Genomic DNA, 18853 nt, shown 5'->3' with positions numbered 1-18853 from the left:
TCTTTCACTAAATCTTTTATGAAAGTTTCTTTAGACATACCGTTCTTACCAAGATCGTAGAAATATTTTATTGGTAAACTAGATTGGGAATATTACATAATATGCATTTTTTCGAAACTTTAAGGCAAAGTCCACGAAAACACATCTACATAGATAATCTGAATCACTTTGTAGTAAAAAAGTGACAGTTATAGATTTAATGCATCTAAATAAATTAAATCATTTGCATACAAAAAAAAACTGAAATTTAACTGCTATATTAATGCATGCAAAGTAGTGTAAAATATTACTGAAATAACTAAAGAATAATCTAGTTAGATAATTTGAACAAGCAAAGTCCAACAATTGGCTTACGAATAACCCATGACAAGCTTTATCGAAGGCTTTTTCAAAATCAGTATATACTATATACATTTACTTGTATTTTTTCATTAAGATATTTTGTTACTGTTTTAGTTAAATACACTATATTAGTGTTCGTACAACAATCAGGATTAAAACCATGATGTTAATTCAACAAAGCTTGATGAAAGTGATATCGTATCTATAAATTATTATATTTTTAATTTTTGCAAGAGTATTATTAAATATTAAAGTATTAGGAATTAGATTTGAAGGAGCAGCGAGATTGATTTAGCATTATTTTGAAATTAAATCAGTCTTATAACGTCAAAATGTTTTATTAAAAATCTGAGCATTGTTGGGCAATACTATAAGAAATTAGCGACTTAGCTAAAAAAAAGCAAATAATCAAAACTTTTATTAAATTACTACATCGTATTTAGCATAATTTCGTAGGTATAATTCTAACATGACAGTGTTATATCTCACACATCAGATGAGATTAGGAGTTTGGTTCAAGACAATTTAATATATTAAAAACAATTTTAGCATAATGATATTATATTTTTTACAATATCATCTATCTTAACGATATTATATTTATTTTAAACATTAACTTTTATTTATGTATTTTTTATTGTAAAACTTAATTTAATCAACCTGTATATTTCGTACTACAATATATACGTAGTTACGTATATACGTGAAAAATGGTTGAATAAATATTCGTTTACTTGCTTTTCTAGCTGTGGTATAGTTGAATTTCTTCTGAGATATCTGCGACCTCTCCGAAGAAACGCTTTAATTATAATTTTAAATTGAGTTCAACGTTCGCTAATAAATCTTAAAAGAAAGTAGTAAACGTATAATAAAAATAAAATACAGTACTCGGTTTTAAATAAATAAATTTAACAGTAACCTTTTTGTCTTTGGCTTCCAAAGTACACTTATAGAATATTTATTGATGATAAATAAAAAAATAATTAACGTATTTAGTAATAATAATTCCGAATTGCCTAGAAACAAATAATAGAATATAGGAATATTTGAAAAGACGTTAGGTGGTATAGTTTGATATTACAATTTTAAAGTTCGCAAAGAGTTTTTAATTAACGTTTTCGTTCATAAATATATGTACTTTTGCGAACTTTAGGTATTAATTTAGGAAGCGTAATGTATTTTTTCTTACTAATCACCACGAAGGTTTAATATTTAAAAAATCCCTTTATTACCTTTTTTGCATATAACGCTAATACTAAAAAGGTCTAGACCTAGACTTCTATAGTACAAGTTTGTTTTATCCGCTTCTTTTGATTTAATAAATTGGTAATATAACTTTTATAAATCAGTTTTACTCATGAACTTCAAATCACAAAAAAACAAACTTAAGAAACTTTATTATAAAAATTATATCATAAATATAATAATGTTTCTTAAGGCCAAAATACGGTATTCGAAAATATGCAACATAAATAATTTAGTGTCTGCGGGTTCGAATCCTGCAATAAAGGAATTTTTCAGATATTTTTTTTATTTATAAAAATAACAGACAAGCTAAAAAAAGTGATATATATTAAAATAATAGTTATTAATCATTAATAAATAGATAATCAATTTGATGTCTTTTTCGTGTAAGTATTGATTATGTTCTGTTTTATTATATGTCTCATGTTACAATGGAAGACGAAAATAAAATTGTTTATAAATCTGAGAAAAAAATTAAGAACACTTGCATAATTATACTGACATATAATAAATAAGTATATATACAATAACAAAATTGTATATAAATACATAATGTTAAATATTAATGTCCTAAATTTAGTAGGTTTATTAAAATACCTTAAACTTAATATCAAACCAAACTTCGAATTTTTTTTTAATTTTTAATTATTCTAGTTTTATTTTACTGCTATTTACCCATAGATTTTGTAAGCACCTCTTGTGAAATCAGGTATTTAAATAAAAATACAAACTCATAATTTTTATTGTAAAATGTACTAATTATTTTACAATAAAAATTATGAGTTTGTGTTTTTTTTATTGGTAAATTAATTAATTCTATTAACATTATATTATCATCGCCTTTATAATGACAGAATTGCTTTACATATAACTTTAAAAAAACACATAGCAACTTCTCGGTTATGACAAACACCTACTTATTCTATATCGAATCAAAGCCGAAATAAAGTCAACATTTGCGACCGGACCCTCTTTCGGACTTGTCAATAAGGACGGGCTTATTTAATCGAAAACCTTTGTCCTTTCCACGGGCGAAACCCTTATAAGTATTTTCATTTTCTACAACTTTGCCATCTCTCCCTCCATGACTAAAATCCAACTCCGTCTGACCTGGCACCGCTTCTTTCCTTAATAACGAATCGATAAATTCTTAATCACCCCTTGTGTCTGAAAGGCCACTTTGATTAGTTTGGAAAGAAGTGCTCTGTGCAAATTTGTGCTTCTTTTCGTGATTGGTTTCTCAAATTTATAATCACTTTTGCTGGCGACGCCTGATTCAGCGAATTTTTAATGATAGGGATTGTTTTTGTAATCGTTGGAGAAGATCGCTCTAGTATACTTTAATTGAAATTGATAGCATACTCTTCTACAAAATACTTATAAGTATCCAGCTTAATTTTGATAAAAACAAACGGAAGATACTGAGTTCGTTAACGGTTATTTTATAATTGTGTTATCGTGAAAAATTGCAACCCAAAATTTTTTTATAATTTAATAACTTTTCTGTATTTTTATAAATTAATTTTTTTTAATAAAAAATGAGATTGTTTTAATCAGGCACGTATGGTGAGATACATTTCCTTTCACTCACTCGCGTGTTAAGTGACGAGGGTGAGTGAGAAGAAGTGGGCGTGCGGTCGCATGTAACGCACGCCCTTATATTTCACTCAAAGGGGAAAATAAGGAGATATTCTGCACTTATCATCAATTTTACCTTATTGTTATTTTTTCAACTTGATTTTAATATTTTGCATTCGTATCAGATTTGGAGCACCATCGGCGCCGTCGGAACGAGGTCAAGTTTCACCAGGGACGTACTGCACGAGAAATTATGAAGAGTGCTATAGAAAGCCATGCAGATTACAGAGTCCCAATTATCCTGGAATGTATCCAAGGTATGCATATACCACATAAAAATGATACATATTGAATATTTTGAATTAAAAATACGCTTTTAAATACAGAAACGTTACGTGCTATTGGAGCTTACGTCAAAAAACTGTTCCAAATTGCAAGCATGCTATGATTGCTGTTCGACAAGAAGCTGAGCACAAAATGCAGATGAAGAGATCAATATCCATGACTAGGTATTAGCAATATTTTTTATTTAATTATTTACTTATAAATTTATTTTTGATTAACAAGTGTCAAAGATATTTAATAAAATATATATTTTACGAAGCTCTATTGCTTAATTTATAAATAAAAATAGCGAAAAATGTCGTCAACCTTGCGTTAATTAATGTAAAAAATAAATTAAAACATTAAGTGTTTCCTCTCGGACCTATATAATTTTTGCCTCAGATATTTAAAGTGGCCCACCCGGGGCCATTAACGTAAGTCGTTTGACATTTATAAGAATATGTACATACTTATCATAGCATAACAATTTTGTTATGTTCCTAAAGGAAACATAATTATTTAGAATATTAAGATAAATTATTTTTAAATATTAAAATGGTCAATAATCTGAACAGTATTGTTCATGACAATATTACGCGAACCTTAATAAAAATATAAATTAACTCCTGATGTAGGTACATGTGTTATCAAATATTTTTAATTAACAAAGAAACCACACAAAAATCATTACACAAAAGTTCCTTTGATGTATTGTTTATATTCATCCTTAAATATCATTTTTATAAAATTAAATTTATATGCGTAAAATACGTTTTATTGATTTATTACATTTTTGTGAAACACTTTAAGCTGTTTACAATTAAAGTTTTACATAAGAATTTAACTAGTTTTTGTTTAACTAGTTTGTGCTTCAATGTCATTGTATAGCATCTTTCTTTATCAATTAAGTCTTCAATAAGCTCAGTATTTCTCTAGTGTAAATACGGTATTGACAAGTTGGCAAAAAATTAGGCTAATGAAATAGTATTTCCTCCATGATAATATAAATTAATAATTTTCGTATGTGTTTGTGACCATCAAAGCGATACGTAAACCACCTTTGGGCTTACACATACACACATCACCTTATTACAATATATATAAATTACGGGGTAAATGAAGCATTCCCACAGGTACGACTACGTGAAAGCACAACGTAAATAACTAATTGCGTACTTATTGTCATTGTAGCCTGAACAAAACCGGCCGAGCTTTGAGGGCCTGGAAGGAGTGCACCGGCGAAAGGGACCATTTGATATTCTACGACGGTGGATCGACAAACGACCCAGTGCTTGTGAAATATTGCGGAGGAGACTGGCTGCCAAGGGTCGTGTCCAGGTGAGGTCTTGCAAATTAATTCAAACCTTTCCCATTGAAATGTTCATACTTGGGTTAATCAAAAAGCTCAATCACTAATATTTTATATACTTAATTCTGTATATTTCATTGTGTTATATAGAATATACAATCAAAGATTTAAATATTATTTTGTAAACAATTACATTTTTTTTCGCAGGGGTCCAGAAATGCTAGTAGCGTTTCATTCGTCCCCCTTTAGCATCCCCCTTCATTCGGCGACTGCCACGTCTCCTCTAAGGGGGTTCGAACTAGACGTGGATGTCATATTTACGGATTCTGAGAGTCTTGACTATTCTAGGTAAGATATACAATTATTATTTTAGGGTATTCAAGATACGGTTTAATGTGGTTTTAAATATGTTTTTGAAACAATTAGAAAACATTGATTAAGAGCTAATCTAAAATTTTTAACTCACAATTAAAGAATAAATAAAAAAACACAGAGATAAGATACTATTTATTATTTGCATAATTCCGAATATTTCAATACAAGCAGAAAAATTATGACTTTTTAGTTTTTCTTTCAAGGCAAAAATGTGAAAGCTAAATGAATGTGTTTAATAAATAAAGATTTTTTTTATTGTAAGGCAATTTATTGCATTCTATATACTATCAGGGGTTAATAAATTCATAAGTAGTCATAGAGTCTATTGAATAAATCTTATATAATACCTAATACAAGGGTAGGTCAATAAGTCCTTACGAAACAATAGAAAAACACATTATTTTGATTTGATTCATTTTTATCTATTTTTCAAGGCATTTCAAACTGAGATTCCAAAAGTCCCTTAAAAAAAAGATTTTATTTCGGCGATGATATTTTAATTTTTTTATGTTTTCTTTATGTTTGGAAACAGGAAAAAGTCACTAAATGCGGCAACAGTTTAAAATGTAATTGATACATTTTTGCATTCGATTGTCTTAATGGAAGAGCACTTTCTTTTTGGCAAAATGTGGGCGTATTTTTTTGATTTTATACTCAACCTATACACAATAGTAACGCATAATACTCTTAATTTATATTTCGTCTTTTTTCAAGTAGTCAATGTAGATTATTCTATCTGTATCTCAAGAAACCTTGCCGGTTCTTCGCATTTTTTGGGGCCAGATCGTTTCCAGAAACCCACTGTTTCGACTGTTTCTTCGTCTCTGGAGTGTAGTAATGAATTTATGTTTTATCAACGGTTATGTGTTATTGCGACGGAAAAGTGCCAAACCAGCCACTGAATTGTCAATACGATTGAGTTTATTCTGCATGTGAGCAATTTTGCCGATATTTTTTTCATACCCAATTTTTTGTTAAAAATTGAAACCACTGAGCCATGTGCTTTGTCTATAGCCTCAAAAAATTCGCGTACTTTGACTCATCGATCGCTTAAGACCATATCGTAAATTTTGTCGATTATTTTTGGCGTAGTCACCTCAAGTGGACGTCCTGAACGATGTTCATCACTCATTGAAAACAATTTTAAATGCTCGTAAAAATGTGCCATGAACCTTATCCAACTCAGTTTCGATTTCTTTCGGTGCTTGCCTTTTAAATCAAAGTGCTTAATGACTCCACAAAACTCGTTTTTTTTTTATTGTACCAAAAATAATAAAGGTTTGCTTCAGTCGATTCTAAAAATGAAAGAACGCAATGGAAATGGCTGACAATTTGACAGCATTCTATTGATAGATGTTATTTAACATAAAAATACTTGTTTTGGTACTACTAATACCATTTCGTAGATTTTATAAAGACTTATTGACTAACCCTCAACTTAAATTTTTGGTAAAAAAATATTTTAAAAATTATTTTAAAATAGAATTATATCTACAGTAATATAATATTTTATTATACTCACATAGTATATATTTGAAAAAAAATTAATTCCCGAAAATTTTCGAAAAACAGAAAATAAAATTTCTTAGTTTTCGAGAAATATAAACATTGAGAGACGCACGCATAAAAGCAACCAGAAAATTCCATGAAGCAGCTGAACTGTCTTATAAATAGACCTATTCTATACTGTAGAATATTAGTAGAAGTATTAATTCATAAAAAAAACAACTACAGTAGACCCTCCAATAACACGGTAAATTGGGGACGTGTTATTTGGATGCCCGTTACTTTATGTGTGAGCGAGCTAAAAAAATGATATCTCTCTACACGCGCCTATTGAAAAAAAATAACTATTTTCTAGTCCCCAACTACACGCACCCAAGCAGCACGTCCGTAATTTACCGTGCTATTGGGGGGTATACTGTAAATTTTTGTTCATTCACATAAAAAAGTAGATTTCCGGCTAAGCGTTCTCTTATCTAAAAAGAGGTTGGTGGGCTAAATAAGTTTGGGAACTTCTGATCTAAAGTAATAAAATATTATTTTAAATAATCTGTATATATGAAGGAAAAATATTTTTTTATGCTTTTAATGCATTTATCGCCAAAAAACGGATTTAATTTGTTGATAAGTTAAATTTGCTAGCAACTATTTTTTTTTCCAGACCTTATTTTTTTGTACTTAAACAGAAATTTAATTCTAATCGAACTTAAATTTTTATAAATAGCCCAACCACGTGTCGTCACGTGGTATTGAGACATGAGAATTTTGATCCTAAATTTCTCACGTTAGTTTTCACTTGTGTAACTTTACTATTGCTTTTACTGATATTTTAGATAAAAATCTAATCTATCCTGCATCTGTGCTTTCTATTATCCAAATATATTAAGTACAACCAAAATACCTAGGTATGTTTCGCGCCCCATCTGGATTAATAAAACGATGAGCAGCAGTTAATAGATTCAACTCCTTCTCATTAGTCAGTCCGGCTCGTTTTAATTCAATTTACAGCCGCCGCGTCGTTCTGCTCTGCTCTCCGGAATAAAATTACCTCTGAAGAGCTTTTTTCGACGTTTCCTCTCCCCACCGCCGCACCTCTCCACCCCGCTACTCTTTTAAGCTCTCCCCGAAGCTCTCACCTACCATATTTTTTAATATTATTTGAAGTCTGAGTCCACGCCTGCGGAATTAATTTTTTCATCACTGTCCCTTGTCAATTGCTTTTGTGCCGCTTTTAATGTGCGAGAAAAAAGTGGTGTTTTTCAGACAACACTCGAACATAATCACCGAAATTGCTATAATGCTTTGCGCCGTGGAAAATAAATTGTACGCCTCCGAACAATTTTCGTTAATAATGAATCGTTTTTTAATGATGTGCGTAGTACATAATCTGTGAGCGTTGTAAAACAACTTAAAATTATGGCAAACAATGGTAATTAAATGTAATGAAGCGAAAATAAATCTTATATCAGTATAATTAATGTTTTTTATATATACAATAATGGCCTCATTAGATTAAGCTCTTTATTAACATATAGGTATAAAATAAAAAATATGAACTTAAAAAAATTAAATGTTACGTGATATTATTAAAATTTTTGCTGTTATTGTTTTTTGTTTGAGGAAGTTCAAATGAAATGTTTGTTTACCGTTAAAAAATTCATATTGTCAAAAAATTGTTGGAGTGTTAATAAAAACACTGTCCCTCTTTTCCTACCTGATCTAAATGCGAGCCAATCAAATAGAAATGTGCAATTTTTTTCTTGTACCTTTAATAGTAAAATTTCTGAAAACAAGTCCATTAAAACTTTGGTTTGTGTTTTGCTATGAAATATATTCAATACAATAAAAGTTTTACGTCTATGAGATGATAAATTTTTCTTAAGAACACGCTTTGTTCCTCAACTCATCGAAGCTATAGGACAAATCATTAACTAGCTCACACAAATCAGATACACTATTTCTTACAATTGAACATTTACAAATGTGCTAAATTCATTTTCAGAAACGAGAAGATAGACAATCTTTGTTAAGCAATTAATCAAAGTCAAATACATAGATTTATGTTTCCTTTACAAATCTGCGTCTTTAAATGCTTATTTCCTCAATTAGCGAACGCCAACAAACTTTTAAATCCTCACGTTTTTGACCTACGCTCTGACGAGTCCCTTCACGTTCTTAAAAATTATCTTTTTATATTATATGACACCGCTTTAAAATAATCAATGAGTGACCTAAAAAAATGCTTAATGATAATACAAGAAACATGTCCTTATACACTCGCTAAAATTAAGCCTCTACACAATTAAATCAGTTTACACTTCTGCGCAATGAAGCACATTACTATCCATTTAATATTCTTTTTTTTTGCTCATTACTCATTCATCTAGTTTATTGTGAGACATAATATTGCGAACAACTGGACACTCTTTTTCCAAATTTAAAAAGGCTTTGAAGAAAATTCTGTAACATAATAACGTTATTACTTTTGTACTGTGATTACCAGGGAGGCTCGTCGTTGCGAATTCCACGTGCACGCCTCGTCAGGGGCCACCACCCTTGCGCCTGCGGTCGCGGGGGCCCCCGTGGTGACGAGCAACGAAGACGCCACCCGGGGGCGCCGAGGGAGGCTCTTGTCACCAAGGCACACGCTCCCACCCAACACCACCTGCATGTGGACATTTCACGGACGACCAGGTAAACATGTTTACTTTTTTTTAATTATACTATCAAAACATTTTTTGTAGATTTTTCAGCGGCAGAGGTGGTAGGGAGATCGTTTGTGATGTAGGTGGTAGTTCAACTATCTTTTCAATTACATAACGATTTTATAAACAATCTATACAATCTCACGAAATATTTTAACAAATTATTGATTCGGCATTAATAAATTTAAGTTGTAGTTTGATGCTTAAAAACCTGACGAATCGAATAGGAGGATTATTATTTTAAATGTATGAGTAACAAACTCTCATAATTCAAAGTTAGAAAGGCTTAAGTGGTTATATTGATCATTGAGATTAAACTTTGAAATTACACTTTAACTAATGATGGATCGTATGTCTCTCATAGTTGTTTGCCCCACTATCATCTTTCAAATATATAATTTGAAACTATCGCAAGTATTAAAGTAATATATATTTTAATTTATATTAAAAAAAAAAATTTAATAAAATTAATAAGGAAAAAAATAGGACAAGGATATCTCTAATAGTGGCATAAAAGCTCAACCATCTTATAAAAATTCAAGTATACTTTTTTTAAAAATGTACGCTAAATAAGATTTGAGAATGTTTAACCCAATACTACCATATCACGTTATATAACATATTCAATACAACTTTACTTAAAGTCTAATAACAAATACAACATATATATGTATGATTTACATTAAAAATGATTTTTTTAATTACAGTTTTTTCAATATTTTGATAACATTATAATAAATATTTTATAGTGGATATGTACTACAAGTGAACGTTTTAGTGAAATCATATTTAAGTACATTTTCACCGATACATATATACTTTTACTAGTGAAATTATATATCGCTCTAAAATGTCTATGAAACTGAATTTAACAATCCAGAAATGTCCATTCGCTATAATCTAAATAAATTACTCACACTCATCTTGACCTAATGAAAGTTCTAAAACTAACTATAGTTTCTGACTTCAATTAGGTTAGGTTTGTGTTTAGTTCAATTTATTTTAAATATTGTAGTATTCTGTCAAACGATGTGTTTTCACAATTCAAAAGAGCAGTGAGATTTTAAAGCAATACTTTTATACATTTCAACTGACTGAGTTAGTGAAATTAAATTAAATTTATACTAGTGAATTCACATTTACTGTAACATATACACTACATTGGTTTGTTTACAATTTATTAGCTACAATGTAATAAAAATAAAATAAATAAAACGTTGATGGTTACTACGGAAGTAAAAAAAACAAGATATAAAAGAAAACAATGGATTTGGTTGTTATTTAAGTGTATTAAGCTAAAAGTCTGAAACCATTTTAATGTGTTTTTCAGCCTTCAAACGATATATGCTTTGGCATGTTGTGCTTATATTTAAATTTATGGATGTTTCTATCGCAGTTTCCAAAACATGAGATTAGTGGGTTAGTGTGGATACGTGAGATATTTTTATATTATTTTTTGGTATTAAATTGATAGTGTTCTTTGATTATTTTTATTAAAGGTTATTATTGATTTTTTATGATAAGTAATGAATAGTGTATTACATATTTTTTTAAACATTTATTTTGAATCATTTCTAGGGTTACTCCACACCTATCAAGCGTATTAAAATGAGTCTGAATAATAATTTTTTATTTTATTTTATGTTTTATATAATTAAATATTAATTAAATATTACAGTTTAAAACTGAAACTTACATAGCTAACACAGATCAGGACAAGGCAGAGTTCCTAGCTAACGCATTTTACATATAAGTGTACAGGTTTAAGCTTAGGTATTTATCGATAGATCTTTATTTTACGTTACAAAATTTGTCTAGTTTTTGCAAATTAAAATGGTTGAGCAATACTCAAAATATTTCTTTAAAATTTTAAATGATTTTTTCATTTGTTTGCGATTGGTTTAAAATAATAAACAATTGTTAAAATATCTGTAGCTAGCCGTATTTTAAAATCATATTTTTTATTTTGGAGCATTGTTTGTACACAAAATAGAAACGGCCCGAGAAATCTTTCATGAGGTACTCCAGATTCGAGTGTTTATTATTTAATAAAACAACATAGCTTCTACTTTTTAGGTATGAGTGTATTAAATGTATCAGATATTTAGGGATCTTACATTTGTACAATATCTGAATCAAATCGCTTCGTAATACCATGTTGAAATTTTTATATATAAAACATTTAAAGGCCTCTAGTATTTTTTATAATGTGTATAATCTGTTGTCATGTATTTTTTGTCAAAGTCGAACTGTTCACTAATAATTTAATTTTTCAGAGATTATTTTAAACGCATAAGAATTATTTTTTTTATTTTATTTTATTATTTTAAGCGCATGAGTATGATTATTTCCCTAAAAGACGATTATAAGCTGATCTGAATTGTAGAATCATTATTGGGTGAATTTAAGCAGCATACCAAATAGTAGAGAAATGACTGAAATAAAAACAAAAATTAAAGATGTTTGTTGAGTAATAAATTTTAATTCCATAAAGGTTTTTAATTACTGTGTTATCTAATCTGACAATTTAATGACATTTTTTATTTTTCATGTTTTTAATGACACCTAAAATTTTTCTTTAACTTATTTTTCAAGTGAAATTGCTACCTACCATAATTGCTTTTATTTTTCTTATTAATCAAGTTACTCTGTTTTCGTGAGTTTGTACGATATGTAAAATGCGTTAGCTAAGATCTCTGCCTTGTCCTGATCTGTGTTAGCTATGGAAATTTCAATTTTAAACGATGGATTTTATGTTTTTTATCTTTAAATGATTAAGTTATTTCCAGTTATAAATTAATTGCAGGTTTTAACGTTTTTAATGTACGCAATTAATCAGTTTGGTATTGAAATTTTTATTTGCAAAAATTTAGTTTTTTAAGAGTGCTATCTGAATATTTTTTTAATTTTAAATAATTTAATAATTGGTAACGTAAATGTAATATTGTTATACATATTTATATTCGCGAGTAATAAATCGTATGAATTAAATTAAAATATAATCTTGATGACATATCAGTTATAATATGTCATCATTCATAATGGCAGTTGTAAATCAAGCTAAAGATACTCACATTTAATATCTTAATTGCAAATTACACAATCCAAAATTAATTTCCTTATCTAATCACGCAGGCGATCTGGTGTGGATCTACTTCGTGAGCTACTCTCATCAGCCGCTAATACCCCAATCAGAGCGCGAGGAGAGCGTCCCTGGAACTTTCGCGCCTCCCCATTACCAAGGGGTCGGAGGAGGGCGCTATAACTCAACAATCGGACGAATGTCAATGGGCCGAGACAAATCTGTCTCCAGAATAGATTACGGCAGATTATTAGAGCGCGACAGAGATACGGATAAATCCAACGCGGGCAAGCAGAACAGCAGCGCAAACTGTTCGACAAGACTGCGGATCTGGGACGGAGGCGGGCCGGACGAAGCACACGTGGGTCTCAAATTATGATTACTTGTCCTAAAGACACTTTGCATAATCCTAATGTGTATATTTAGGCAAAACTGATGGCTGATCATTGCGATGATGACGCGCCCAGATTGTGCGATCACACCTCACTCAGCAATCTGACGAGAGCGACTCGTCCCTGCACTCCGGAAGAAAGCTACATTAGCTCGGGTGATTAATATTTTTATTTTGCTAGTCAAATAATTCTTATTTGACAATTGAAATATAAGGATAATAAATAATTATTGTAAGTGTATATATAGATTTATTCCTATAACAAACGATTTTTATTGATAGGTCCAAAGATGGTAATGCATCATCACACTCTCGAAGGCACGGCTCTCCATCCATCGACATTCAAGCTTCGATTTGAGTTCGTGGATACCAGATTGGGCGGTGATGCTTGGTCTGGAGGTGGACTGTTGAAGTATGAAGCTATGGAGACCATGTCAGCGGAGCAAATCATCGCCAGTTCTCCTACAATGGCGACTCCTGGCCGTCCAGCGTCTGGACCCTGCGCTAGGGTCTTTCGCAAAATCAATGAAGCCGAATTAAATTCACCACGGTATGTACATATATCAAAAATATCATAATAATAAGCTTATTCTCAAAATAAATGCTTAAAAGTATAGAAGTTTTTAAAACCAATGGTGCTATACTTAAAACCTAGGGATCAAGATACATATATCTTAACAAAATTAATCAGAAAATTCACAACCCTCTAATATTTAAACCCAGGTCTTTCATTTACCAATAACCAAAATATACCACTGATATACCTTGCGATTACATGATACTTTGAATCATTTAAAAATAAAATTTGGATACAATTTTAACATTTAAAAATTCTTCTGGTTATAAAAAATCTAAAAGATTTAATATGTAACATATTAATTTAAGCCAGAAATTTTTCAATATTTCTTTAAATATCCTTGTATGTAAAAATATGTTGTAGTTAGAATTATCTGAAAGAAAAAAATCATAATCGTTTCTAAAATATTTGACAGATATTGCAATGAAATCTATTTAGCTAAATTCTGAACGAATTGTTATGCTAACGAGTGACACTAACTACAAGATTTTTTCTTAAATGTGCATATACTTTCAACAGAAATGTGTTCCTGTATGGCCGAGGCGGAGCTCAAAACATGTCATGTGCATACAGAATAGAAGCTGGTTCCGGAGAACGTGTCAGACTGACAATCGGAAACGTGTCTTTGGGGTCTAGCTGTGTAACGGAGCCAGACCCTCACACGGGTAGACCTAGGTGCTCTCACACGCCCAACTCGAGAGTAATCTCGTTGAGGATTTGGGAAGCTCCTTGGAAGGATGTTAGAGTAAGTCTTATCATATACATATTCAATTTAATAAAATATATAAATTAAATAGTATATATTTTTATTACGCATAGGTGCCTAGAGCGTGCATCTGCGACAATTCCACGTCGTCTGATTCTAAGCCTTTGGTCATCACGTCATCTTCACGTGCCTTGGAACTACTTTTTACAATTTCATCGTTTAGTATAACTGAGGATTACACCGATATATATTTTCAAACTAGTTTCGAGTTGATATCGTCGTCCGAGTGCTTCAGAAAACAAAGGCTAAGAGGCTCTGGAGGCGAAGAGGAAATGTCGCATCCGCCCAGGTAGGGTTTATATCTATTATATAATAGCTTATACTTGGAACATTTTGAAGCCTTTTGAAAGCTGCTTATTATATGGTGTATAGAAACCAAGTGGAAACGTCTTGCGCCGGAATGCCGTGGGTGATAGAAGCTCGTGACAATCGAAGTCTATTTCTTTTAACTTGGGGCTCTTTATTGCCTCTTGCGCCATCCATGGACGAGCCTGCTAGATGCAATTCGAAGAATCGACTTATGATATACACTGGCAGACCGCCAAGGTATGTGTAATTTCTAACTATTCTTTTAAAATTTCCCAGAATAAAAGAAATAATAATGTACAATAGTTTTATAACAAGGCTCTGAGTAATTTTTTTATTGGTAATATATTCATTAAGTTTTTTTTAATATTTTTTTTATTCGTTACAACATTCCTTTAAAAAATATAAGTAACCTTGACCAATAAATATTTAAAAATTCCTCCTGATATTTAGAAAGTACTTTAATTAATATAAGGTCATGATATTGATTTACATACTACATTTAAGGCACCTAATGCTTTTTAAAGTATCATAATCAATCATTCGGGTGACTAATATTTTTCTAATACAAACACATATTTACTTCATCAAATTATTACGACTTCCAATTTTTTGTGACTTTCATTTTATTATGTGCAAATGATATATATGTATACACAAATATTTATAACTTAATTTAAAATTACACGCTTATTTATTATTATAATACTTAGATCGTTAGTTTTTTATCTTATAAATAAAGTTCTTTTAGTTTTATCAATTTCATTTTTAAAATTAAATTTTATACTTTTTTTTAATATTTTTTATTACATAAGTATATTCTATACAAAGTATTTTAATTTGTTTACTATGTTTTTAACAGAAAAATATTCTATTACGTAGTGAAATATATTCTTAAGAAAAATATGCTTTTTAGTAAAATTTAATGGTCACAAATAAGTTCTTAAATTAAGTGGATTTGTAAAAACAACTTAATTTTTATATAGCTATATAATCAATTTCATAAATATTTTTTTTATCTCAAAAAAAAAACACTTATAATAATGCTTATTTGTTATAAACTTGGATACACTGTATATATAATCAATTTATTTACTTTGCGTATGTTTTACGTTATTTTGGTTTGTTGCACCAAGTTTTTTCTAATAATTATTTTCATATGTCTTTAAGGATAGTTTTTTGACGAAATATTAAGTTTTAAGTATGTTGTTTTTAACAAATATTTATTTATATATCTTATGTGTAAAATTTTACACTGATTTTAAATATGATAGCTTAAGTTTGTAGCAACGATTTTATAAAATTAAAAAAAATTAAATAATAAATGCAAATATATTTATTGAATCTTTGTAGAAAAAATTATAATAAAATTTTATCATATTCAGCAAAAAAATATAAAAATAACTGAAACAAAAATCAAAAGCTTAAGTTTGGCGTTTTACAGAAAATCATAACTAAATTGAGCTGTACAGAAAATCTTTAATATTAAATTACGCCTTATTAAAATAATAGATATTTTTGTTAGGAACGTACTAAAAAATTATTATTTATAAAGAGCATATTATATTATTCAGAAAGTTATAATTTAGTTCAAAACTCGAGGGTTAAAAATGAGACTTGAGAGTTCGTGAACACTACTTAAATTTTATACAGTAGTACAAAACCTAAAAAGCTCATTTAGTACAAAAAATAATATATTTTTATGTGAAGTCTTAAATAAATTATAATTAATTATAAAAATAAAAATAAAATTTAAACGAAGATTTTTTTAACCAAAATATATATATTATAGAAACATAATATATGTGTTTTTTTTAATATGACTTTAAATAAGGTAAAATTAAATAATTTTACATCCGATTTTTTCACAAAAAATAATTTCAGATTTTTTTAGTTATTATAAAGTTGTCAATTTATTTTAATTTTTTTAATATGCAATGATGAATTTTAAATATATGATTTCTTAATACCAAAAAATACATTTATAAAATTTTTATTTAACTTGGTCAACAATAATTTTAGCAAAGATTTTGGTATTGCAAAACTGCTTAGATATTATAAAACAGTATAAAAAATATAGATTCTTATTATTTCAGTTAATTCTGTAAATTTGTAACAAAGTTTTATATAATTATAATTTTTTAATTATGAATATTAAAATTTTCACATTAAAATCATACACATATATTTAGCCCACAAAATTTTAAGCAACTGTAACAAAAAAAGTATAGGCTATTAAAGAGTTTTTGCGTTTGATAGAAAATTATAAATTTGCATACATTTTAAAATATAATTTGTATATAAATAATAATAAAAATATTGTTATTTTACTATATTGTATTCAACTTTGTAACGATTAATAATTAACTTTGCGACTTTGAAATAAAAAAATCTAAGATATACACCACAAGAAATATATTAATATTAGCGAAAATATAAATTACCTGATAGGCGCTAGTAAAACTATATACTGATCTAAAACATCTATCGAACGCAATTTGACAATTGCGAAACGTTCATTTTCTGTTCAAACCCAAGCCTAAGCAAATCTATCTTAACATTAAGAAAGTTTTAAAACCAGCTATAATTTTACAACTCTCATTAGGTTGATTTAATTTATTATATATATTGAAGTTTTTCAAACAATTCGGTGATCTCTGATCATGTGCTAATACACAAACCAAATTATGCGTTTGTGTACAAATATTGATACCAAAAGCAGTGAAATTATAAATGAATACATTTAAACTGAATTTTTGAAATTATATTTATACTAGTGAAACATAAACTTATCTTATAATACACATTCACTTTTCTGAAGTGACACAAAAATTAAACTAAGGTAGCCATATAAGCATAAATTATTCTGTTTAATTTATAGAAAACGTTTGCTATTTTATAAATATAATCAATCTTTATTTTCGTTTTACTTATATATATCTGATAAGTATTGTTTTTCTGTTAACTAATTTGTTGTACATCAAAAATATTATGAAGTATTCCTCAATATAAAGCGATAATGTCGGTTGTTATTATATTGACCATTTTCTTGTTAGATGAGGTCCTTTATTTTTTTGTCTAATTTAATTTTTATTCATAACAGATTGATCAAAGTCGTGTGTCCAGCTGAGCACAACACTCGCCAGAACGCCATACAAATATTCTCCGAAGAGTGGTTCTCCCCCATAGGTCAGCCAACTTCTCCCACGATTTATCTCACGCCTCCCAAGCCTCCGTCCTTCCTCGTGGAATTCGTGGCGAGAGAAAACGGCATGGCTGCTTTCACATGGCTGGAAATCTCCAAGTCAAGATCGAGCTTATTTCAGCAGCTGCAAGTCAACTTAGACACCATGGAGTCCATCGAGAAGTCAGATTTCGCCAATGACACGTTCAGTGCTTTCAGTTCCGACTGCACTTACAAGTGTCCCGAGTTGAACGCGTGTATAAGTTCATCGTTGTGGTGCGACGGAAGGTTAAACTGCCCTTCCGGCTACGACGAGAACGAAATGCACTGTGGGGTAGGTAGGAGATTCTTCAAGCAGTTCCCAGGTGGTGTATATACTGCGTTGGGATGTACAGCAGCCGTTTTAGCTGCTTGCGTTTTATTTACGATATTCGCCCTCATAGCCAGGATAAGGAGGAGTAGGAGGAGAAGGTTGGGTAAGAAGAAATTGCTAGCTACCCCAGACGGAAGGCGACTCACAGAGGAACTTCTCCTCGATCCTGGAAGCAACACGACCACAGTGAGTTCCTGACACAAAGACAGGTCTGTGGAGTACATACACGTGGATCGCGAAACCACCGTATGAACATTCCGATTATTATACAGGTTTATTCGAGCGTTTATGGTTTAGCCTTAATTATCTCATCTCTCTCTTGTTTTTCAAATATTTACCAAAGACACAAATGTTCCTTTGCGCAAACAAAAATTAATCAAAGAAATTTTCATTACGTCTTCGTTAATGAACAAACTTGAAGAAACACATAAATGTAAATAGTAAATAAATCTTTAGCTGTCAATTTAACGGTTGTGAATAAATTTTCGTGTGTTAATATTTAATTTTAATTTTAAGCGATAAACGCTCGAAGACTTTTAAGTAATCGGAAAACTGCGGATTGTTTGATATTTGGAAAAAAATCAACAATTTACAGTCAATCTCTACAGATCTGAGAATAACTTTGTAATAATAATTATTTTAAAAAAAGTGTATGATTGAACTTTTTATTAAAATATAATGCGTGAAATATGTGAAGTGACTCTTTATAAAATTGACTCTTTTAAACAGTGTATTTCGTGTAGAGAAAAATATATAAATTTATATATTATATGAAATTATATAACTACATACG

The 18853-nt window shown here is 29.5% G+C and overlaps 1 protein-coding gene across 1 annotated transcript in view; it reads left to right on the top strand.

Annotated features, from left to right (window-relative positions):
* The window catches only part of LOC148237533 (uncharacterized), a 211433-nt gene extending 193031 nt beyond the window's left edge, over positions 1–18402 (top strand). Inside the window, exons 7-18 of the mRNA XM_088205533.1 lie at positions 3351–3482; positions 3552–3674; positions 4681–4827; positions 5006–5146; positions 9180–9370; positions 12517–12824; positions 12890–13010; positions 13137–13404; positions 13951–14176; positions 14251–14486; positions 14570–14743; positions 17607–18402. Of these exons, the coding sequence (XP_088061659.1) occupies positions 3351–3482; positions 3552–3674; positions 4681–4827; positions 5006–5146; positions 9180–9370; positions 12517–12824; positions 12890–13010; positions 13137–13404; positions 13951–14176; positions 14251–14486; positions 14570–14743; positions 17607–18258 (2719 nt within the window). The 3' untranslated portion in view covers positions 18259–18402. The remainder of the gene's footprint in view (positions 1–3350; positions 3483–3551; positions 3675–4680; positions 4828–5005; positions 5147–9179; positions 9371–12516; positions 12825–12889; positions 13011–13136; positions 13405–13950; positions 14177–14250; positions 14487–14569; positions 14744–17606) is intronic.
* Positions 18403–18853: the final 451 nt, after the last annotated feature.

This window comes from Plectrocnemia conspersa, unplaced genomic scaffold, assembly GCF_051122295.1.
Source record: "Plectrocnemia conspersa isolate PC_06_02 unplaced genomic scaffold, ASM5112229v1 ptg000002l, whole genome shotgun sequence".
Lineage (NCBI taxonomy): Eukaryota > Metazoa > Arthropoda > Insecta > Trichoptera > Polycentropodidae > Plectrocnemia > Plectrocnemia conspersa.
Note: the sequence above shows the minus strand (reverse complement) of the source record. Positions and strands in the feature narration are given on the sequence as shown.